The 23,936-nt window shown below is 49.7% G+C and overlaps 1 protein-coding gene across 1 annotated transcript in view; it reads left to right on the forward strand.

Annotated features, from left to right (window-relative positions):
• The window catches only part of LOC144168565 (phospholipid-transporting ATPase ABCA3-like), a 53,347-nt gene extending 30,684 nt beyond the window's left edge, over nucleotides 1-22,663 (forward strand). Inside the window, exons 10-15 of the mRNA XM_077697521.1 lie at nucleotides 1,974-2,128; nucleotides 8,408-8,635; nucleotides 16,852-16,999; nucleotides 17,430-17,679; nucleotides 19,260-19,324; nucleotides 22,167-22,663. Coding sequence (XP_077553647.1) covers nucleotides 1,974-2,128; nucleotides 8,408-8,635; nucleotides 16,852-16,999; nucleotides 17,430-17,679; nucleotides 19,260-19,324; nucleotides 22,167-22,663 — 1,343 coding nt within the window. The remainder of the gene's footprint in view (nucleotides 1-1,973; nucleotides 2,129-8,407; nucleotides 8,636-16,851; nucleotides 17,000-17,429; nucleotides 17,680-19,259; nucleotides 19,325-22,166) is intronic.
• The last annotated feature ends 1,273 nt before the right edge of the window (nucleotides 22,664-23,936 follow it).

A 23,936-nucleotide genomic window follows, 5' to 3' on the forward strand; every position in this document is an offset into this window, starting at 1 on the left:
GTATAAACCGGAATATAGGTCGAGTTTTTTTCGAGAAAAATCCGCACAAAAGTCACCCCTCGTCTTATATAGCGGTCATTGGCAGAATGTAAATCGTTGTCTGGCAACAATGTGCAAGCGCCGTCCGTCGCCATTGCCATTCGTGTCGGACTGCTCTCTCGCACTATCAGGCTTTTATTTGATTTCGCTTTTCTCTAGTTTTTCGTCTTTTACTCGTTTATTGTGCGTGCGTGCGTACATTTCTGTACGTCTCTGTTCCGAAATGAGTGGCGGCAGTTGATGCCAGTTCACCGCGGCGTTTAAGCTGACGGCGATTGAGTCACCGAGCAGAATGGGAATATGGCGGCGCAACGCCAGTTAGGCGTTTCGAAGAAAAGTGTGCGGTACTGGCGGAGCCAGAAAGCTAAGCTGTGCGCGTGCAACCCCCGAAACCGATCGTTCCGTGGACGACAAGCGGTCCACCCCGAGTTGGAGAACAAAGTGGCGGACTTCGTCCGGGAACTTCGCTCACGATCGCTCCGGAGGCCATGCGCGGACCGGCTCCGCGAACTGTACAATGAGTGTATAGCCGGCGACAACAAAAAGACCTATACGGGCCGGTTGCGACCGTGTCAAGCTGGGTGTCCTCCTCTTGGCAGTCGCTGCCCGGCGACAGGGTTACACGAGCGTTCAGGAAGTGCTTCATCAGCAACGTGCCTGATGGCATGGAAGATGACTGCGAAGCAGTCATCCTTGGACGACTCTGAGAGCTCAGGCGAGTGACTTCGGCAGGCATAGTGAGTGGCAGTGACGGACGGGCGTCGAAAATAAATATAGACATTGTGATTGCGCTTCTGTGCCGAATTATTTTTTTTGTGAACTTTTCCCACCTCAGGGTAGGGGGTCGACCTATATTCCCACTCGACCTATAATCCGGTTTATACGGTATTTATCAAGTGGTTCCGGCGCAGCGTCACCAATCGCCCCAGAGCTAAGCTGGTTCCACAGGCGCACGCCGGTGTTGCTGCGACGCACGAGCCATCGGTTCCACACCCGGCCACACCCCGCATGATCATCAAGTGGACCGGGCCGCCACGTGCGGAACGAAAGTCGGCGAAGACGCTGGGCGTGTGAAGTGTGTGAGAGACGCCGGGCAGCGAGCAACGTTCTGTGCGCCGTGTGACGTCACTGCTCCTCGCGCATGCGCAGCACGGCTCTCCGGGAGCCACGCGAAACTTCTCAACCTCGGACAGTGTAGCTCACGCCACAAAATAGACTGAGAAAAACCTACGTGGGTTAGCCAAGATATGATTTGCATACAAGATACTAGGCGGGTCGAGGAGAGTTCCACTCCTCCGACTTTGTTTTTAGGTTAAGCACCCGATCCTGTGGTTTCGCGTCACCGTCGACCTCGTTGTAACCGGTCGAACGTAGAGGACACCGATGATAGATGAGATAGTTTAGCAGGAAAGCGGAGGAGGAAAGTATGGCGAAGTGTGAGGGGGAAGGCGGTATGCCGAGGCCACGCGAGATATGCTCGGCGGCGGCTACGCGCTGAGAAATAAAGCCAGAGTAGCGCCCATCCTCGTGCATTCACTGATGACGCGATCACTTCCTAAGACGCAGCAGGTATGCGTCGTCTCCAGTAAGACTACAGTTCGCGTTGCGCTTCAATTTCGCATTAGGGAGTATCGTAATCGTCAGCCTTTTTTTTTTAAAAAATCCATCGCCACCGCATATACAAATATTTTTTTCACGCCCGGAATGCTATTTCAATAATCTCCTTCTTGAGATCAATAATTCTATAAGTTTCGATGTCGTTTCCCCTCTGTGAGATTGAAGAGGCGAGCGGGCACCCGTCTTGTCGACAAAATGCGTTGGTACTCCCAGTTGGCTTCTCCGCGCAGTGACTCTTATTGCAACAGAGCACGCTTTACAGGCTGGCGTAAAGGCGCTGTTCAGTTAAATGAGCGAAATCGACGCCCGTTCGGCAGGAATCCAGGCGCCGGACGAAGGCAGCATCTACGTGCATGACGTGAACGTGCAGCACAATCTTTCCGAGGCACGCTCTCTCATGAGCTACTGCGCCGAGAAGAGCACGCTGTACGAGTTCATGACCGTCAAGGAGCACATCGGCTACTCCAAGCTGGTGAGAGATCGAGTAGAATATCTTTAACTACAGAAAGCTGGGTGAACGTAACCGCGTATACGAGCTGGTTTTGCCAGTTCATTGTGGATAGGTTAATCCAAAGAGAGAGAGAGTGATTTACCTGCCAAGTGAAGCTTAATGTCGGCAATCAGAAGTGAACCATTGTTTATGCGCTCAGTAAAGTTTATTAGAGTAAATGTGATCCTAAAGAAGCTATCAAAATTCTGGAAGAAGTGGCCAAACAATAACGTGTGCGTTGAAAATTGTCGAATTGAATTCAAAGGCGTCCTTTTTTTGTTTGTATTAATGTTGGAACACAGCCCTTTCCAGTCAGTTCGAATAAATTGTCGGTCGGACTAGAATAATCTATCTGTGCCGCGCTGTCTACTGTTTTTTTCCATCGAACAGTATAAAAACAAGGATGAACAAGTGGACTCTCCGCTTTCAGTACAAGATTCAATAGATACGCGTTTTAAGGCGCTGACCACCATGACCTTGGCATGCCTTGCGGCAATACTTTCGGTTTACCACTGGCAAACGTTTTTTCGAGCTGGTCATTGTCAATAAATAATCCCCAGAACTCACAGGAACCATAATTCGTGGTTGATAAGCATACTAATGTGTTTTTACGTGCGTTTTCAAAAACCAAACTATCTGAACATTTCGTCGAGCGTTCAGCACGCAGGCTCTACACATGGTTAAAAACAAGTATAACGTCCCCGTCACGGATGAGTATAAGTAAAAACAAGCATAACGTCCCCGAGACCAACTCATGTTCAGCCGGACGCACTGCCGACTCAGCTACGAGGTAGGTTTAACTAGAGCGAAGAGTCGGTGTTTATTACTTATATGGGCTGTAATTGCGTCCAAGATATTGTGTTACGCCGCGTCCACACAAGGTAGAAATGAAACGCGCGCAAAGAAAGTTTATCAGGCTGAGCCGTCTGTGACCACGGGTAATAGACAGTGAAACAACCCTTGTTTTCTTATCAGAAAGCGTATCTTGTCGACCAGCCTACTTCAGCTATCACAAGGTACTCCCGGCCAGCGGACTTCCAGATGGAGACTAACTGCAGATAAGGAAACTTGTAAATAAGTGAAGTAAATAAATGCAAATGAATAACTGGAAAATAAATAATTAGTAAATACACAGATGGCTGCCCTGCGGTGTCCAGAGCAAACTTAGGCATCCAAAATAAATGTAATTCGGTTTTACCATGTTGACCAAGGCTGGGGTTACATGCATCAACTAAACACAGGAGTACATTCACCAGCACTGGTCAGCATTATTTACAGCGGGATTTGCGAAAGGAACATCACAGGGAGATTTTTCCCTTGAAGTTTCTATTCGTACTGTTATTTGCACGATGTACACCATTTCAGAACGTCGATGTGCTCCCAGTTTCTATCGTCAGAGCAATAGCTGAAGCGTACTTTAAACAATTGGCGAAGCTTCTACAAAGTCGCGCAAAAATTGAACCATAGCGAAGCTGGAGGATTTGTTTCTATGTAAGCGGTTAAGGACACACCACTACGCATTGCATTAGGCTTGAAATTGCTTATTTCCTTGTTACGTCTTCGCTCTTTACTGTGGTAGTAGTAGTCATCGTCATATCCATCTATACCGCGGTCTTTCTCATACATGACTGGTAGGCCCGGATCGTTTTGTTCGCGGGCTTTGACATTTTTCCAAAAGTGGAACGCACCAGGAAGCGCTAGAACCGGGGCAACCAGCCTCACAAACCGGACGTCTGTAATGTGATCTGTCTTGTGCTCCCCTCTTGACGTGCGGACTTACGTGAACTGTTTTCTTGGTGTTTTTTGCGAGCACCACGCGCAAGTCTGGACGACGCAGGGCGCTCGTCAAAAAACGCGGGCTCACTCGCGCGGTAAACCACAAGAGTAACTATGACCCAGTTATTCCGCTGTTAAAAAACTATTAACAGCCCAGGCAGCACAGGACTGCTCGGCCTAAAACAGCCCGGTGTACTTTGGCCGGTGATTTTCTGTCCGGCCGTTTTCCGGCAGCCACGTTCGGCCCATGTCCAAATGTGGGCCTTTTGGCCGTATACGGCCGTACTCCCATGGCTGTCCAACGCCAGTGTCCGTCGGCCAGTCGACCGGCTTACGGTCATACGGCCAGATTCCAGCCGTAGGGCTCCGGCCATTCCAAAGCCACCCGTGTACGGCCGAAGTACGGCCGCCGTAGGACAGCCGAGATGCGGTCGTCGGACTCCAGCCGGACTAAAGCTACCGGAAATACGGCCGTGCTACGGGCATTGGAGTTCAGCCACAGTACGTTAACTGTACTGAGGCCGGTCACTGCATGTCGCGCAAGCAGATGACTCATTCGCACAGTGCAGATGCAGCACAAACCCAGCATTTTGGGTCCAATGCAGCCGCATCAAAGTGTGCTCGCGAGCAACCACCAGCCGTCAAGCTTTCAGCGCAGCCTTTCTTAATTACCAGCCTCAGTTGACAGCAAAATTCATTTATTAAACAGTGCTCACAAATTGTCGTTCCTTTAATTGCTTTGCCTCTTTTACCGCCGAACACAGAAAATATTCAGTTCTTTGTAGAGCTTGAATAGATGTATTTTCCAGGTCCTGATATCCTCTGTTGGGCAGCTTACCTGTAATAAACGGGGAAAGAGGAGGGTGGGGATGGGGGGGGGGGGGGGGCGGCGGAGGGCGCATACTTTAATGGGTTGAATTTCAGAGGGATAAATTGCGCCGCTTTTAGCCAATTTTTTTAGGGCAATATTCCGGAACACGTTCATGCTACGACTTCACAAACTATTTTTATTACAGTTGCTTGACCAATTTTGATGTATATAAAACCGGCGTGAATGCCTTTACGAAGCGTTTTGGTTCTCAACAAAACACTCAGGAGCATTTATTATATCTCCTTCACAACAAAGTATGTCCAGTTTTTGCCCATTTTTCCTGCAAAGACATTTTCTACTCGATCAACTTTTCTGAAGATCTTGCGCAGGGCTGATCCTAAGAAGGAGCGAACAGGTACTTTCATTTTCAATCTATTTTAATGTTGTTTTCATGAGTATACGTCCACACCACTTAATTGTCCAAAAGAACTTAATTTTCTTCTAATGTCACACTACGTTCAAAAAGTTCTAGACGCGTTGCGAATGACGCCCTGCTTCAGGTGGCTGCAGTTGTATCCCTCTGTATTCACGCAAGGAAAGGCGTAAAATTAGAGTTACATAATTTGTTTCAAACCAATAACATAGCAATGGTAGCATGCATACAGGAAACCTTGCATACTGCAACGAATAGGGCAATAAATATTTTATTGGAATGCGTAGGGTTCTCAACCTGTCAGAGGGAAACTTGCGCCTCTGGAAGTTTATTTATTTATTTATTTTTATTCATTATTTATTCATTGTTTTATTTATTTATTTTTATTGATTATTAAATTCATTGTTTCATTTATTTATTTATGTATGTATTTATTTGATGCCTGCTTGCCTTTGCATGCATTACAGAAGGGAGATACATAACACTAAGCATTAACTATAAGACAAAATAACAAAATAATTCTACAAAGCGCGCTGAAAATCATCAATATAAACAGTTAATGCAATCATACGTGGAAGATAATTACACTGCAGTATTGATGTAAAATAAAATGAATCGCGCAAGGCGTCACCTTTAAAGGAAAGTTACTAATTTGCTTTAAGCTAGCGGTCCCACTTTGCGATATGCAGAATGGCGCTTGGACATACTTCTCCCCTTCTACTCCAGTTTTCGAATGATAGATATTACGAAAAAAGTTCAACCTGTGGTTTCGTCTGTGAACTTTCACGTCCTGCCATTTCAGTTTACTTCTACTTTCTCTCATGCTAAGTTGAGCGTGCCAATTACCTAATACAAATCGCACTGACATATTCTGTATGTTTTCGATCATATCAACCAGATCTTTGGTGTAGGGATCCACGAAAACACATGCGTACTCCAAGATTGAGCGCACATGAGTGAAATACGGTTGTTCTTTTCAGTTAGATGGAGCTTCACTGAAATTTCGTCTCAGAAAGCCAAAAACATATGCAGCCGTAACTTTTATATTGTGAACCTGCCTATTTAACCTCTAACCACTCCCTAAATAAACTACTAGGTATTTATATTCCTCGGCCGTTGTTACAGGACCATAATTTACGGTATACGTATTCAATTGGAATGAAGGTTTTCTTGTAAAGGTGCCGTTAACACACTGTTTAACCTCCAAAAACGTTTCTGAATCAGCACACCAGGATTTTATTAAATTCGAATAAAGCTGCAGGTATACGGAATCACGTTCGTTCGCTATAGTCCGGTAAACTACACAGTACTTTTGAACAAAGCTATAGGGCCAATAGTAATAACAATGCAAAAACCGATTCATTCAGTTCATATGATGAAATGTACTACGCAGAAGGTGATATGTAAACCATCATTTGCTTTTTTGCAGTCCAAGAATATACAGTCAACCATTTTAAGCTTATTTCATGAGCCAAATCGTGCGTGAACTCAACAATCTGCGTTGAGCAAGAAAATCCTGTCAAAATCCGTGTTTGCTAGGATGCTGGCGATTATGTTTAACCAAATTAGTCATATCCCAGGAGTAGCTAAGCTCACCTTCAAACATCGGAACTAAATTAACAGCTAGGCTTCGTCAGTGACAAGGCTCTGTTGTTATCGCAAATTTAAAATATTTTTTTTTCTAAACAGGGAGTCGTAGGATCCCATGAAGTAACATAGTGCAGGGCATGAAGTTGATCCTACCAATGCACGAGCGAGTCTCTTCTACATTTATCACCAACAACATAGTGCAACATTGCTTGTCGCAGTTTAATTGTAAGCAGAATAACTTGCGCTTTTGCTCGCACTTGCCTTTCTTTGGTGGGGAGTCCTTGACATGGTGGCGGTTTAGCTCCGGCGTGTTGGCCGCTTGCTCAACGCCCTTGAAGGCCAGTTATTTTCGTGAACCATCTCCATCTCGGGTTGGACATCTCTGCCGGGTCGATGTCTCCAATGCTCTCCATTTCTTTAGAGGGCGAAGAGCCTCGAGCTGATGCGTCGACGAAGCCGGCGGCAGAGGCGTGGTAGCGGCGATAACTGGCGAGGCTTAGCTCACCCGTCGGTGTGGCACAGTCTTCTTGTGGCAATAAATTACATTTCGATGGCCTAAAAGGTTCCCTGCTAATTTCCAGTGAGGGATTTCACCTTGCCCGTTCACCGAGAACACTCATTACTGTTTGACAAACGATGTTCGTTCATTTAAAACGTAGAAACACGGAGCGGATGAAAAACGCGTCCCCGTCGTTCGGCTCCCTAACGGCTTTTTCTCCCCCCAGGAAAAAACCAGTCGGTCTACTTTCAAACACGTGTGTGCATGAATTCTCGGCGCCCAGGCGCGTGCCGTTGTTCGGCTGTATGCCGTTTGCCGAAAAAATGATGTATAACCAGATACCTTACGTAGGCCGGTATCCTCTTGAACACCGGTTGCCAAATATTCTGTGGCCATTCGCTTGCCGTAATTCGGCCGAGGTCAGCTAAGCGAATGAAAAACGTATATTCTGGGGCCGTACGTCGGCCGGTATCCTTCATAACACTGGTTGCCCGAGGAAAACGAATATTCTACCGCCTGACGCGCGGTTCAGCGTTGAAACAACGAATGCACGGCAGCCGCACTCCGGCCGGTCTCCTTTCGAACACCAACTGCCGCAACAATACGCCTATTCTGTGGCCGGTCGCTTGCCGTGCTTCGGCCGATTACCGCTTCCCGAAGAAAAAACGGATGCCCTAAGGCCGTACTTCGACCGTTCTCTTTTTCAACATCGGCAGCCGTAAGAGAACTGAATATCTGGCAGCCGGTTAGATGCCGTTGTGCGTCCGGTCACGGGCGGACGGAAAAACACCGAAGCGCTGGTTGCCCAATGTTGGCCGTTCAACGCATGATCAGTGGCTGCCAGAACCTCGATGCTGGCCGGACATGCCAGAAAGCGGCCATAGACGGGCCGGTCTTGGGGCACACTTTCTGTGCCGCCTGGGAGTAGGCCCGCATTTCCTCTCCTTCACACTTTTGCACAATATTTCATACGCACCATGGGTATGTAAGTACAAATATGCTAGTCGAGCACCAAACAAACGTGTACGAACGATTGAACATATATTTCCTGCTGTAAGACATAATTGGATTTCCTGTTGTAAGGGAAGCAGCGGGTTTGAATTCGTATGTCAATGCTAAACTGAGGTCTGCGTCCCACCTTCCCGAACCCAGTTGAACGCTTCGAGCCAAACCCCGGCCGCGTGGCGGGAGGTGGACACCGACGATCTGCTCTACAGGCTGAGGCTGTCCGACTACACCGATTCCCTCATCAGCAAGCTGGCATACGGGGTTCAGCGTAAGGTTGCCGTCGCCGTGGCCCTGTCCCGACCGGCAGAGGTCTTGGTGCTCGACGAACCAACCTCTGGCATGGACGCCGTCAGCCAGGCCGACGTCTGGAAGGTACTCACTTGTGCCCGCCACGTTTGGAAGATTTTATAGCTGCATTCCAGTTTGCTAACAGCGTAGCAAGGCGAGTACAATTCGAAGTATAAGCAAATGGCTAAGCGAAGCGGTGGTGGTCGGTACAGGGCGCCATATGCGAAACATATAAAAGTAGTGAAATTGATAAAAGTGTAAAGTTTACTGAAAAGTTGACGAGAAATTTAGAGGTCAAAAAGTCGAGCTGGTGCTCGCTTCTGGCGCTGGCTTGTCGAGCAGTCTCCTAAAAGCTATTTAGGCAAATTATGGCCTTCACGTATTCTTGATCGTTGTCTGCTCTGCGCCTTATTAGGGGGTGAATAGATGAACGGATGAATGAGGAGGAGGAGGAGAAGGAAGGGGAGGAGGAGGAGGAGAGAAACGTTTATTGGAGTGAAAAATGCTGTTGTGAGTAACCTTCCTAGTGCGGATAGCCGCGAGTCGTGGCAGCTGCTCTTGCCCGAGACACGATGTTAACCTGTGTCTCTAGCCGGCAGCTGGTCAGCTCGCACTCCAGGGAGGGGGAAGGGATGGGGTTTGGGTGGGGGGGGGGGCAAACCCAGACAAGGTGTTATGTGGTGTTGGGGGGTGTTACAGGATGGACATTCGTAGGGGTGCATGGTTGGTGATATGTTGTGTTGTTGCAGTATGTCTGGGTTTGTAGTCGTCGCCAATGGCGTGCGTCATGGGTGTTGAGAGGTGAATGAGGATGTAGGCGGCCGATGAGGCGGTGCGGCCGAGCCCACGTTTATTTCGGTTGCGTTGGCCGTGCCATGGTCGAAACGAGGCGCGTAGAAACGAGGGGGCCGTTCCAGAGGTGTGCCGAGGGCTTAGTGTGTTCCGCTGTGCCAGCTGGCCAATCTGCTGATGATGATGGTGGCGCTTAAGAAGATGATGATGGTGGCACTACAGGGCTCCCCCCCTAGCGTGAAGCGCGATAAAGTGACACATTTAAATGACAATGCACGAAAATGCCCTGTGCACTATGTACAGGTATGTACAATTTGTCCGTTGTCAGGGAGAGTCCGTGGGCAGTCCGTGGTCAAGTGGCTGGGGTCGACTAACGGCACGGTCCTGGTCGTCGGCGAGGTAGCGTCCGGTGTGTGAATTTCCCTCGGGGGGCCTTGCCTGGGAGTGGCACAGAGGCCGTAGGCGGAAACGAGCGTCCTGCGGGGCGGAAACTGCTAGCAGCGCTCAGAGGAGAGAGTGATGTCCCACAAAGCTCGAGTGCACTCTCCGGGCTACAAGGTGGTCCAGACAAACGGGTGCAGATGGCTTGCGGGTATAGGGCGGCTCCGTTCTGCTGCCACCTCTGTTGTTCCACAGACCACGGCAGCATGTGCGGAGGGAGTGACGCAGTCGCCGCCGCGTTCGTCTACGGATGAGCGAACCATGGGCCATTGACCGTCGTGATAGCTCGAAGGGACGTTGCATATGTGCGAAGGCCCATGAGGCACCCAGAAGGGTGGTGAATGCTCTGGGAACTCGAACGCGTTGCTGTCGAAGGGGGCGGGCAGAAAGTTGTCTCCGCTGATTTTCTCACTCCCGCACTGTCATGAAAGGAGCGAGTTGGCGGGGAGCGACAAGTCGGTCGCAAGGTGCATGATGTTTGTGTGGTCTAATGCGGCGTTGACGACTCGAAGCAGAAGACGCGGCTTCCGCAAGCGAAACAACAGGCAAGAGTGCACGTGGTGGGTGGTTCGGAGGCCGACTGCGGGCTTCTTTGTTCTGGCCTGACTGCCCCGTCATTGTTTTGGTCACAGGTAGTTGGAGGGTGTCCATCTTTGCTCGTTGTGAACCTACTAGCCCAGGTGCTTCCTTGGAGGAGTCACGCTGCTCCTGCGCATCCACCAAGACGGAACACGTAATGTCACGACGGCAAATGGTTGGTGCGTCGATGGGAGTCTCGTCGGTGGCGCACTGTACCTGTCGTGTATGCCATTCAGGTGGCTGCGTTGCGGAGCACACGTTGTGGAGTGGTGTCAGGGAAGGGCTCGCAGTGGGCTTAGATGGGGGTGGCGTCAACCGTGGAGTGAGGGAGGTCTCCGCCTCGGTGCTCTGCGGATCACCGGCGCCTTCTTGTAGTGTGGAAGTAGTGGACAAAGCAGGCGGTGGTTGGTGGGCGCCCGTGATGTCGTTGGCCTCCAGTCCTCTCGTGGAAGGTGCTGCCGGGAGCTCGAGATACGCGCCCATGATCGCAGACCCGTCACCTAGTGAGGGTTCGGGTACATGGGCCGAGGGCGGTGTCGGAGGAGGACTGATGGTGGTAACGGCACCAGGTTCTGTCGGGATTGTCGTCTGCCGGGTTTTCATGCCGTAGTGGTTGAGGACAGTGTCTTTTAAGTTGTCATACGCACTGGGGCCTGGGGTCGGCAGCTGGATCTGCTCAATGAGGTCAGCAGGTAGCTTCGGTAGTGTCACGAGGTACCTGATTCCGGGGGACCAGATGTCATATATATAAAAATGGCTCTCCAGGATGACGAACCATGCAGCGTGGTTTGAGATGGGGTCAAACGGGATCAGCAAGGGGAGGTCTGGGAGAGCGGGGAACGTTCTTCGCGTGCCGTCGTCCGCGTTGTGGCTGGGGAGCAGCTTTTTGAAGCCATGGCGAAGCCGCTTGTCGGGTCACCAAATTGTAGGCGGCCGATGAGGCGGTGCGGCCGAGCCCACGTTTATTTCGGTTGCGTTGGCCGTGCCATGGTCGGAACGAGGCGCGTAGAAACGAGGGGGCCGTTCCAGAGGTGTGCCGAGTGCTGAGTGTGTTCCGCTGTGCCAGCTGGCCAATCTGCTGATGATGATGGCGGCGCTTAAGAAGATGATGATGGTGGAGCTACAAGGATAAGGGTAAATGAGACGATCTCTACGGTAGTGGTACAAGATGTCAGTGTGACGACTCGGGACTGGGAGGTGATTGAGCGATTCTGGTGGTTCTTCTCTGGCTTCAGGAAGTGCCCGGCTACTCAATTCGCGGGCAGCGGCGTGTGCCGCCTCATTCCCTAGAAGGTTGGCGTGGCCTGGTGTCCCCACGATGTAGATGGAGGGCAGCTTAGAGCACTGCACGGGCCTGATATTAAGGCCCGAGCTCGGCCTGAGCCCGCTTCGTGAAGCCGGAGTCCGACCCAGGTCCGTAACACCGAGCCCGGGCCCGGCCCGGGCCCGGCAATTTATTTTTGAGCCTAGGGAGGGCCCGTGTGTGTGGGACCAGGCCCTGTCTTAGACGCTGAAGAAATTTTTTTTTAATTTTATTTGGTGCAGTGTCTTCGTAGCGGGCAATCAGACAAAGCATCTAGTCTGCGCAAGCACGTCGTGAATTGAAACGCAAAAAATAAGGGTTTAAAAGTGCACGTAGTTTAGCTTATACCGTCCGCAGTTCACGCCACATCGGCGTAATAATAGCTCGTATTCTTACACGAGAGACACCATCACCTTTGATGACCAGACTCTTGGCAACTTTACGTGGTTGTCTCGGTCACAAGTTGGTATTGCTGAAATTTTTGCTCCCCATTTGAATCCACGAGTATGTGCGTGCGTTGAAATATTTTCCCTCCAGTGTTTGTTAAGCGGCGGTGTTTCTTTAGCACGCGAGTTTGATTTTCAGCCACGGCTGCCACATTCAGATTGGTTCGGCATCTAAAACCCACGTGTACCTGTGTATCTCACCTCTGCCCCAACTCCCACACCAGCAGGCGTTCCGGTGTCCACCCCTACGTGTGACAATTTACGCCTGCTGGTGGTCTTTCCTTTCCTTTTTCTTGTCAATAAATTCATTCATTCATTCTCCGCTAGGAAATTCCTTGTAACCGTATCTTTGGTATGTTATATACCAAATTATAAAATCTTGATGCAGTACATAAAATATCATTAAAATTACAGTATAGTGACTATCAGACCTAGCAAAACACGTTTTTAAAACAATGTGTACAACTAATATCAAGAAGCGCGCAAAAGTTAACTCAGAATATTCATTTTTATGCTTTTTTTCTACACTTCATGTCGGAACTATTAACGGCCGGGCCTATTAATTTAAGCCCGAGCACGGGCCCGGCCCGGGCCCACCGATAACCGACTTTGGGCGGCCCGGCCCGGCCCGCGTGCTGGGTTGGGCCCGGGCTTTCGGGCCGGCCCGGGCCTGGGCAGTGCTCTGGCCCGGCAGCTTCTGTATGTGTCGTAGTATGTTGAGGGCTTGAGGCGAGATACATCCTTTTTGATAGTGGTGGCATGATTCCTGAGAGTCTGTGATGATGACAATGTAATCTGTCGTGGCTGTGGTTTCAGCTAAAGCTACGGCAGTTTCTTCTGCTGTCGTGGAGGTGGTAGTGCGTAGCGTGGTGGACGTCAGGAGGGTTTCTTGAGTGTTGAGGACTGCAAGGGCGCGAGCTAGGCGGTTATGGTATGCAGCTGCGTAGGTGTATCGGGTGTCAGGATTCTTCGAATTGTGTCTCTGGAGACAGCGAACTCGCGCTGCTCGTCGGCCTTTGTTGTAAAACGGGTGCATATGGCGTAGAATGAGGGCTACTTAAATGTTGGCATGAATGTCGGGAGGATTTCGAGTGGGCGTTTCGGTCGGAGTTACGACGTGGCAGTCAAGTCTCGTGAGAACATGTCGGCCTGTAGGTGTTAGAGACAATCGCGTGAGTTGGTTGGGTTGTTGGGCTTCCAGTATTTCTGACAGGGTATTATGCAGGCCGATTTTGAAGAGGTGCTCAGTCGGCGTGAAGGACGGAAGTCCGAGGGCTATTTTATGTCTTACGGATTAGGGTGTCAAGTTTGGAAGCTCTTTTGGGTTCAACTGAACATAAGGTGTTCCGTGTGCTGTGCGGCTGTTCAGCAGTGCTTGGACGATGCAGCATTTGTCTTGTTCCATTAGGCCATGGCGCTGTGCAGATGCGTCGAATCAGATGAGTCAGTTGCGTAGTCATTTGGTGTAATTGTGGTAAAAGTGCCGCCCCCGATCCGTCGGTGTAAAAAGGGACTTCTAGAATTCGGAGGGTATGGATTTGTGGTACGGGAGCAGTGGCGATTGTTACGGTTGGGTCCGGCGCAGGTTTTTGGGGTCGAGCGCATGTTATAGCCCGGAGTACGAGAAGGGCAGATTTGTTAGGGGCGCAGGTGAGTCCTCGTTGCTCCAAGTATTCGAGCGTGTCGTTGGTAGCTTGTTGGAGGTTGTCTTGCTGTTGTCCTGAGGAGCCGGTTATCGTTTATGTCGTTAAGTCCTCGGCGTGAAAGGCATGGTGGAGGTCAGGAATGTCGGAGGGTTTGGCTGGCAGTTCCAGAAGGGCGATATTAAAAAGCAGAGGGGATAGTACGAATCTTTGCGGTGTTCCTTTCGCGGGAGTGGGAAATGCGTCCGAATGTATTGGTCCGAGGCGTATGGTGGCTGTCCAGCTTGTTTGAAAAGCGCGAACATAATTGTATATTGCCTGTCCACAGTTGGTTGCTTGAAGTCTTTGAAGAATGGCTCTATGTGTAACTTTGTCGAAAACGCCTTGCACATCAAGGGTAAGAATGCAGCTGGGCTGTGTTTCGTTGAGGTTATAAATTACTTGCTCTTTAATTTGGAGAAGTACGTCTTGGGTAGATAGGTGGTTGTATAAACCAAACATAGTGTGGGGATGCAGGTCGTTGTCCTCCAGATTCGCAGTCAGGGGGTAGTGTACCACGTGCTCTAAAAACTTACCAACGCACGACATCGGCGAAATAGGGCGGAGGTTGTCAGGAGTTGTCGGTTTGTGTGGCTTGTGTATGAGTTATTTCTGAATGCTTCCACTGTGGTGGAAGGGTTCCTGCTTCCCAGTGGTTGTTGTAGAGTGCCAGGAGAGAGGTGAGGGCCGGATTGTCGAGGTTGCGCAGGATCTTGATCGCAATCTTGTCTTTGCCGGGCGTCGTGTTTCTCGTCAGACGGGCGAGCGCTTGTTCCAGTTGCTGAATTGTGAAGGGGACATCGAGGTTAGGATTTGGGAGCCCCAAGTATTTGGGGGGTGAAGGGGGTAGGGACTGGGAAGATGGATCAAAAAGTTTTTCGCGGACTCACGCACGGAGATGTTGCGGTGGATGCGTGTGGTTGTGGATAAGGGGTCGAAGCTACTGCTAGCTGTTTGGGTTGGTTTGGAGCCCAGGAGAGTGCGAAGGATGTGCTGCACTTCGTGGTTAGCGTGCATCCTAGCTGGTCACATAATAAGTGCCAGTTCCGGGTTTGAAGTGTTCTGGCATAGCTGGCTGCTTGTTGGGTGATTTCGGGGATTCGTAGTCTGAGGGAACGATTATGTTTACGTGTCTTCCAACCATTGACTAAGCCGTGTCTTGCATCCCACAGGTGGTCTAGGTGAGAGTCAACGGATGGGTTTTCCGGAGCAAGAGGCATGGTCTTGCTGTGTTTTTGTACCAGGGCTATGAGCTCCGTGGTCCACTGGTCGAGATCTGTGTCAGCGGGGGGGAGGGAGGCGCGGTCTTCGCAAAAGGAAGGCCAGTCGATGAGTGTTGCTTATCCAGTTTCGCGGCGTAAGGGAGTTGAGGTAGAGTGATGGCAAGGATGCAGTGGTCACTTCCGAGTGGTCGGCGTGCCCATTGTAAGTGTGGTGCTTCTCGCGCGAACGTGAGGTCCGGGATGGTGTCTCTTGCAACGTTTGTTCCGTCTTGTCAGCGTCGCCAACTCGTTGCGCAGAGTAAAAAGATGATGCTGGGTCGCGTGAAGCAGAGCTAGGCCTTTTTTGGAGGCAGTGGAATATCCCCCCAGGAATGGTGCGGGGCGTTGTAGTTCCCAAGCAGAATCAGTTGATTGGCGCCAGCGATCTTGATGGATTCACACAGAAGTGGGTCAATTTTACGGAGAGCGTGCTGTGGAGGGCTGTATACGTTCAATATGAGCAGACTGGACTGCCCAGGTTTTCTTGAGATCACTTAGTCGAATGTACGAGCTATGGGAGATGAGATGTGATCCTGTTGAGCGGTGAGCGTTCGGGCCGTCAGAATTGCAGTCCGGTGTGTAGAGTCTTGGGTGTAGGTATCGTATCCTCGTTGTTCGGGCTTCGGTGTATCGGTTTCTTGCAAGGCGATAATATCGAAAGGGGAGGTGAAGATGTAGTGCCCCAGTTGGGCTTTCTTGCTTTTAAAGGACCGGCAGTTCCACTGGTAGATACTGTTTTTCTTTTTTTTTTTGCGCTCTCACGAACATTTTTTTTTGTCGTAGAGTAAACTATTAAATTAAGAAGCGGTGAGGTGACTGGATTGGTACTTAAAAACACAGTTACAAGAACTCTGTATTCCACCGTTATAACTGATTTGTTGCAACACGCATACCCGCAGTTATTTCGTTTATAAACCGTGTAGTAGAGGAAATCGTACGCTGGAGCACGGCCTGTTTGGAAGGGTCCAGTTCGTACCCGAAGTTGTGTGATCACGAGCCTTCAGTGTTTTTTTTTCGATGTAGTCTAAAACGCCCCTTCCCTCCGCTCCCTTATTAAAATTTAAGATATCTTAAAAATTGTTCAATATATGTCGAAATCTTATAAACCGAGTTTAAAACGCTGGGGGTTGAATTCGTACGGTTTGGTCTAATGAGCGGCTGCCAAAAAAGGGGTGCCGTGGCTTCGTCTCGGAGGTAAAGGAAGTGCTTCTTCAACTACGGGTGCTCGAATCATGATGTACCACGTCAAAGGAAAATAAATTATTTATTTTTGTAATACTGTTGTTATACCTCATTTGAAGACTAGTATGGGCTAATACAGTGAAGGGAATGTGTTTTGTAGTTATCATTCAAGAAAATGCGAGAACAACGTAGAAAACTGCAGAATTGAGCAAGTCAATAAAAACAAACGAAGAATCTGCTCAATCCTATTGTGCGTGGGCCGATTTATCAAGCTTTTTCTGTAACGTATTTATAAATCCAATTTGTTCTTCTTATTTTTTTTTTCAGAGATTTTCTCGTGTGCAACTATACTTGTGCAACATTTTCCACTCAGAATACACTGCTGCTTATTTGAAGCAAACAAGCGCAAAACAAGAATTTGCTACGTATGAGTGAGATAAAAGTAAAAAGCGGCCCCTGACATTAGCCTTTCTTTATCTTTTGAGCATCACGGTATTCTGATAAGAAAAGCGAGGCCCGACGGCCACTAGTTTGGCGTCTAGGGTGGGGGAGTTTCCTCTGCGTCATATCCAAAATTTTCTGGCCAAGCCAATTTCTGCCGCTGCTGTCGCAGGTGCTGTGGCTGATGCGTCGGACATCGACTATCATCATGACATCTAACAAGTCGGCCGAGGTCGATGTACTCGCCGACCGCGCTGTGATTCTTGCGCGTGGGGTCGTCCAGCTGAACAACGAAGTCGCGTATCTTCGCGAAAACCTCAGTGAGAAGCAGCACTGTTATGTTATGCTATGTTATGTTATGTTATGTTATGATACGTTAAGGTATATTAGTTATGTTAGTTATGCTATGTTATGTTCTGGTATGTTATGTTGGTTATGTTACGTTATGTTACGTTATGTTATGTTCCGTTCTGTTTTGATCCGTTCTGTTCTATTCCGCTCCATTTTATTCTGCTCTGTTCTGTTCTGTTCTGTTCTGTACGGCCTTGGGCTGTTTTTTGTTGTTCTGTTCCGTTCCGTCCTGTCCTGTCCTGTCCTGTCCTGTCGTGTCATGTCCTGTTCCAGGCGAAACATTGGCCGTCCCACATGCCTAATTGTCGATGATTCCGCTTGAGTTCGATATGCGTGGGTTCCGCCATGTGTGAGGAGCCGCTTAAACGGCGGCTCCTGCCCCCGCACTCTTGCACGCAGGGCTGGGTTACCGAATCTGCCTGCAGCTGCTGCCATACGCCTCGAGTGCGCTCATTCGGAATCGGCTACAGTTGCTGAATCCGGAGTACCGAGTCCTGTCCGAGATCGGGCTCGAGATGATGATTTACCTGCCAAACACGGATCAAGCCAGGGCGCGGGAGATCGCCCTACAGTTGCGTGCACAGAAGCGCGCCTTGAAGCTCTCGCACGTCGGTGCGCCGTACCGGACCATCGAGGACGCCGTCATGAGGTTTGCTCGTGGTGTGGGCCAGCTCGCTCGAGCGTCGTCTCGCGAGACGACGCTCGTCTGACCTTAGTCTGACTTTCTAAAAGTCGGTGAATTCACGGCGTTTGGAGGGGACGGTACAATCACAAAGGCGGCCACATCGCCCCTGCCTGCTTGATGAGACTGGTCACCCCACTTCCTATACTCGGTGACAACTTAACAACGGCACCGGAAGTTGCCGCTGTGCCTTATCACCGTGGCCGGATGTTTCTCCGCGCGGCGCAAGTAGGGCGTTACTGGGAATATTTTGAACATGGCGTGAGCCGTTCCCGTGATTTTTTGAACTTAATATGCTTCTAAACGACTCCAGTGACGACAAACAAACTGCGTGAGACAAAGCAGACGATATCACGCATTCATAGCAAACCCCTTTCAAAACGCGCGCGCACTGACGTCACGGGTCCGGCGCTTTGGCGGAGTGATACACTACATGAGGTGGTGCCGTTCTTGAGTTGTAACCGAGTATAGCATAGCTCATGTCGAGTTTTTTTTTTTTTTTTTTTTGCATTGTCTGGGAGTAACCTTTCACGTTGTTTCCGCTGCTGGATCTGACTGTATTTAGGAAAAACTGTGGCACTTGCTTTTTTCGCGAAGCCTGTAACGTCCACCGTATCGTCAGCCACAATTTCTGCACATGGTGAAACCGTAGACACTTCCCACAAGTGGATACGGATGGACGCTAGCGTATTCTAATGGTCGGGCCTAACCGTTCAGGTTTTTTTGGAGACCGCACCTAATTTCAACGCTATTTGTTCTCGAAGGAGCTGTTCGAGGCTCGAACCGTGACGCATTAAGTTACTGTATCGATATTAATTGTCTTACATCGCGATTTGATGTACGGGATCAATTTCTAGTGGTACTATATGGTTATCCAGCCATTGCCCTCAGGTCACTCGTTTCTGTTAATTCGGCTTCCTTTCCGATCCGTCTTTCACACCTTTCGTCCTTGGCTACAACTCACTATGAGAATCACCCTAAACAAGGTGCTTAGGCAACCCCGTGGTTTCATGTGCATGAAGGCCTGTGGCTGTGGCCTTTACGTGGCCCCTTAATCAGCGAACATATTGCGCTATGGCGCATCTGATTGCGCGCGAGAACTGATGGCAGAGCTGATCAACTGCCGTGAACGCACAGCAGCGTACTAAATGCAGCGAGGTTGCGGTAATCAATGAGAGTGGCGATGCTTAATTTTGAGTGAAATCATTTCAATCAGCAATTTAAAAGTTGTACTGTTTGCATCTAGTTAGAAAACATGTGTTTCTCGAACAGCCGAACACTACACGGTAAAATAAACTGGTAATTGGATCGGCAATAGCCTACTCATTCGATAGCCGCTGCGTAGACACATGACAGCGTCAAATCTGACTCGTGTATGCATCGATATGCAATGAACTCTACTGTTTCGACAGCTTGTGGGCGCTTCACACCAGGAGGCGTAGTACGGCATTTTCCCTCTCATTTCTGCGCGAACGCAGAAAGCTTGCCTCGCGAATAAGTTTTGCCGTGATACGCATGAACTATTTGTATCGCTGCTGTCTTCGCAGGATCTGGAATAGGGTGCACCAGCCTTCGTATGCTGCATCACCAAGTTCTGACTTCGACGTCACAGGTGGGCGCCGCGTTCTACGCAAACATTTGCAAAAATTAACCGACGCAGGCTGCTGAGCTGCAGCTCCAGGTTGGCACTGCTTTCCCGCAGAGGGGTTCAGTACAACCAGGCTTTGTAAGCTTTGAAATGTACTGTAAATGCGGTATTTGATGTAGCAGCATCAGTAACTAAAGAACGACACGAACGTGTTTACCGGAAAGAAGACGCTACTTCAAGCATAAAGAAGCATTGACACATTATCAGATTCCGTGCAGCGTAGCGCGCGCACACGCACGCACACGCGCACACGCACACGCACACGCACACGCACACGCACAAGCACACACACACACACACACACACACACACACACACACACACGCGCGCGCGCACACGCACACGCACACTGTCGTAGATTCCTCTGTCATAGGAACGCAGTAAAACATGAAAGTGAAATGTGCAGCTAAATCTGCAGCTAAGCATGCATTTTGAGGGTCGGCGGCTGTCTTGTGGGTGTGCTTGGCGAGCGAAGTCCTGCTGGCGGGTCATTCGGCAAAAGGTGTAATGGCGTCATTTCCGTGACGGATATGACGTCAGTGAAATCTTGGTGTATCCCGGCATAAAACACTTTTGTGTTAAAATATAAAACCCGAAAACGAACAACCCTAAGTATAACGTACTCTTTAGTACTAAAGGTTGCTTCCCCGCAAGAACACCCTGTGTGCAGGGGTGCACCCTTTACAGGCCGTTTGCTTCGTTGTGCTGGCGTCACTTCCATGACGGATATGACGTCAACGAAATCCTCCCCGTATCCGGGAATAAAACACTTTCGTGTTAGAAACACGAGTGTTAGTCAGGCAGGTAACCCGACGAAACCTTCTTACTGTGGTAAACGAAACGGAGTGACACCGAACCTCCTTCTGCAACTTGGATTTATTTGTCTGTGGACAGTTGACCAAAACGCGTAGTGGAATGACAAGTGCACGGTTCAGCGGTGTGATAACGTGAAACGCGAAAAAGGGAATGCTGTGGCACGTAAGCACTTTTATTAGAAATGAATGTGGAAGCAATCGTCGAACGCATGTAACGGTATTATGCGCGCCGCCATGTTGTGTTGGTTGGGGAGTTGGGGGTTGGGGGTATTGCGTGCACCGCCATGTTGTGTTGGGGGAAAACACGTGCAAGGCGTGTTTCATTCGACTTGTACGTGGTACGGCTTCCGTGTCATGTGTTGAGGCTGCGCCGTATGATCCCAGTTATTTCACAGCAGCCACTGAGCTAACGCCCCGTAGTACATCGCTTCATCTTCTCCGCTGTCGCACCCAGCATTGGTGGCAGAGGGGATAGTACGGATCTTTGCGGTGTTCCTTTCGCGGGAGTGGGCAATGCGTCAGAATTTATTGGTCTGAGGGGTATGATGGCTGTCCAGTTTGTTACAAAAGCGCGAACATAATTGTATATTGCCTGTCCACAGTTGGTTGCTTGAAGTTCTTGAAGACTGGCTCTAACTTTGTCGAAAACGCCTTGCACATCAAGGGTAAGAATGCAGCTGGGCTGTGTTTTGTTGAGGTTATAAATTACTTGCTCTTTAATTTGGAGAAGTACGTCTTGGGTAGATAGGTGGTTGCGGAAACCAAACATGGTGTGGGGATACAGGTCGTTGTCCTCCAGATTCGCAGTCAGGCAGTAGTGTACCACGTGCTCTAAAAACTTACCGATGCACGACATCGGCGAAATAGGGCGGATGTTGTCAGGAGTTGTCGGTGGGGATGTATTAAAGCAGGGAAAAGAAAAGAACTGGGGATATTGTTGATCTCAACGGGGAGTTTACCCTCATCTAGTGGCGTTGGTAGCACCGTGGCCTCCACGATGGGCTGCCGGCGGCAGCCGATCGCGGAGGCTATGGTAGCACTTTCTTATTTTCCCTCTCCGCCGCTGCTCCGCTCTCGGTTTTGTCTTATCTCCGTGGTTTTCCGTCCGATGGCGTTGTGCTGGTCGTTGGTTTGGCTCTCCGAGCCGCGTTCCGGCCCTCCTCTTGCTGAGGCAGCGTGGCTGGCAAGTGGCTTGCAAGAGAGTTGCCTCCGTTCCGACGCCGAAGAGCAAAGGCCGAACTTGAACTGTTTATTGCGTGGCGAGTGGAGAGAAGCGAAGATACAGTGGCACGCTGGTGGGCTAAAACATGGAAGCTCCAACCGGCAGAGTAGCGCCCTCTAGCTCCGTCCCAAATGCACTGCTGCCACGCCTCGCGGAAGGGGGAGCATAATAAGAAATTCACAACCGTCAACAGCCGTTGGGCATGTTGCGCACGACGCAAAAAAGGAACAAATACCCAAAACAACGTCCATGGTTCTTGTGGTGGTTTCCCCTGAAGCCGGTGCACGATGCACCGGAGTGGGGGCCAATGTAGCTGAGGTGATTTGGCGTAACGGCCGCCGTTTGCAGATGGCTTGTCGGAACACGTCTTTGATGAGCCCAGTTCATATCGGTTCTCGCAACGGCGACAACAGGGCCGCGAGCCGCCGCGCGGCAGCCAAACGCCGCCTTGTGCGAATCATGAAAGGTTCTGTAAGGCTGGCCTTACTACCACGCGTAGGGCGTTCACGCAATGCACAAAATTTGGCTGAAGGTGGCGTAGCTCGCGTGCACAAAGCAACGGCGAAGGATACCACCCAGAGCCAAATTCATCCATATGTTTTTAACTCAATTAGTTAAGTTCGTTTATAGGCGCTTCCCCGAGGTACTTAGCGTCATTTAGAGTGTTCATTCAGCCGTTTTGTACTCTTTGAGCAGTCAGGCATTTTTTTGGCACAATTCGTGGGCCATTTCGGGGTGCCATGTTCAAAGATTCCCCTGACTCGCGCAGCCCTGAGCCAGCACCAGAATCGAGTCTCTAATCTCTCAACGTGGTGGTCGGCGAGGCGGCGCTTCTCCGCCCTGTCACTCAAGAACATGCTGCTGTTCAGGGCGCACGTGAGCAAGTTCGGGCGCGACGCTATCACGTGCGGCGCGTTGTTCTTCCTTCTCCACTTGTTCCTCGTGGGCCGGGCCCCGTCGCTGGGCGCGCACGCGGCCTCGGGTTCCCTGGTGAAGCTGGACGCGCGCAGCGTGGGCCTGGGCGCCTTCGTGCGGGACTGGCCCGCGAGCCCCGTCTTCGCTGGCATCGTGCTGCGCTCCCTGCTCGAGGAGAGCGGCGTCAAGCACCTGCTGCCGCTGCAAGAGGAGCCGGGCGAGTTCCTCCGGTCGCTACCCGTGGGCGAATGGCGCCGCCAGGGACTGGGCATCGAGCTCCACGCCGCCAACGCCGCTCCAGGTATACCGGGAGACATGTCGATGATACTCCTGCGCTCAAATCACAAATAATTTTCGAAAACGTGATCGAAACCCAATTACGTCCCAAATGACCGGCCCTGAAAAGTAATCGCATTACGATTTCCTTTGAAATGTAACGACATTACTTTTGAGTTAATAATAATAATAATAATAATAATAATAATCAATCAATCAATCAATCAATCAATCAATCAATCATTTATTTGCGTGCCCAGGAACAGCCGGGGGGGGCCTTTGTGCTGGCGCACGGAAACAGAAACACACGAAACATAATGTACACATCTCTCAAATACAAAATAAAATACGAAAAAAAAACGAAAGCATAGCTTATGTTGAAGTTACGGAATGAAAGTCATTCAAGTGCATGAACTCAATGATAAAAGACAAATGCAGAATAAGAAAAGTTGGCAGTTACGCCAATACAAACTCACAGACATGTTTGCGAAACAGAGTAGGACAATCATTAAATATATCAAGGTAATCCGAGTACCGATTGTACGTGCATTGCAGTCGGCACACAGGGCACAAGACACGCAGACAATTGGAGTTGCAAAAGGTATCATGTTTCCTGGTCCACTTTTGCGGCACATAAAGACGGACATGTTGTAGCAGCTCACCACAAGACACTATGCCGTGCATAATTTTAAAGAGGAAGAGAATATCAGCCTTGTTCCGCCTGGAAGTTAAGCATGATAGCGTCAATGAAGAGGGCGATCCAGGGTTATAATTACTACTATCGCCAAAGCGATGGTTGAAGATAGATATGAACTTATTTTGGACTCTTTCTACAAGCTTACGGTTTGTTTTACTCGTGCTGTTCCAGACAACAGATGCATATTCAAGCTGAGGACGACATATAGTTGTGTAGAGCTTGAGAAGAGAAATCGGCTCCTTGAACTCCTTGGACACGCGACAGACAACGCCAAGCGATCGAAGAGCTCTACGAGTAATTACCTGAATATGTGGAGAGAAGCTCAGTTTACTGTCGAAAGTGACGCCTAGGTCATTAACCTCTACCACACGTGGGAGTAATTCACCGTTGATGTTGTAGGGAAACAAGATGTTGTCAGTCTTTCTTGTGTATGTCATTACCTTAGTTTTAGATGTATTAATGAGGAGTTTGTTGCATGAGCACCAATGCGAGAAGGACGAGATTGCTCTCTGGAGAGCGGAACAGCTGGCAGAGTTGGAAACAGATTTAAATATTTTTACATCATCGGCATATAAAAGAAAATTACAATCATTAAATATTGTCGCGACATCATTTATAAAGATTGAGAAGAGAAGTGGCCCGAGAACTGAG

This window comes from Haemaphysalis longicornis, unplaced genomic scaffold, assembly GCF_048455015.1.
Source record: "Haemaphysalis longicornis isolate Haplotype H1 unplaced genomic scaffold, Haemaphysalis longicornis Haplotype H1 scaffold_2, whole genome shotgun sequence".
Lineage (NCBI taxonomy): Eukaryota > Metazoa > Arthropoda > Arachnida > Ixodida > Ixodidae > Haemaphysalis > Haemaphysalis longicornis.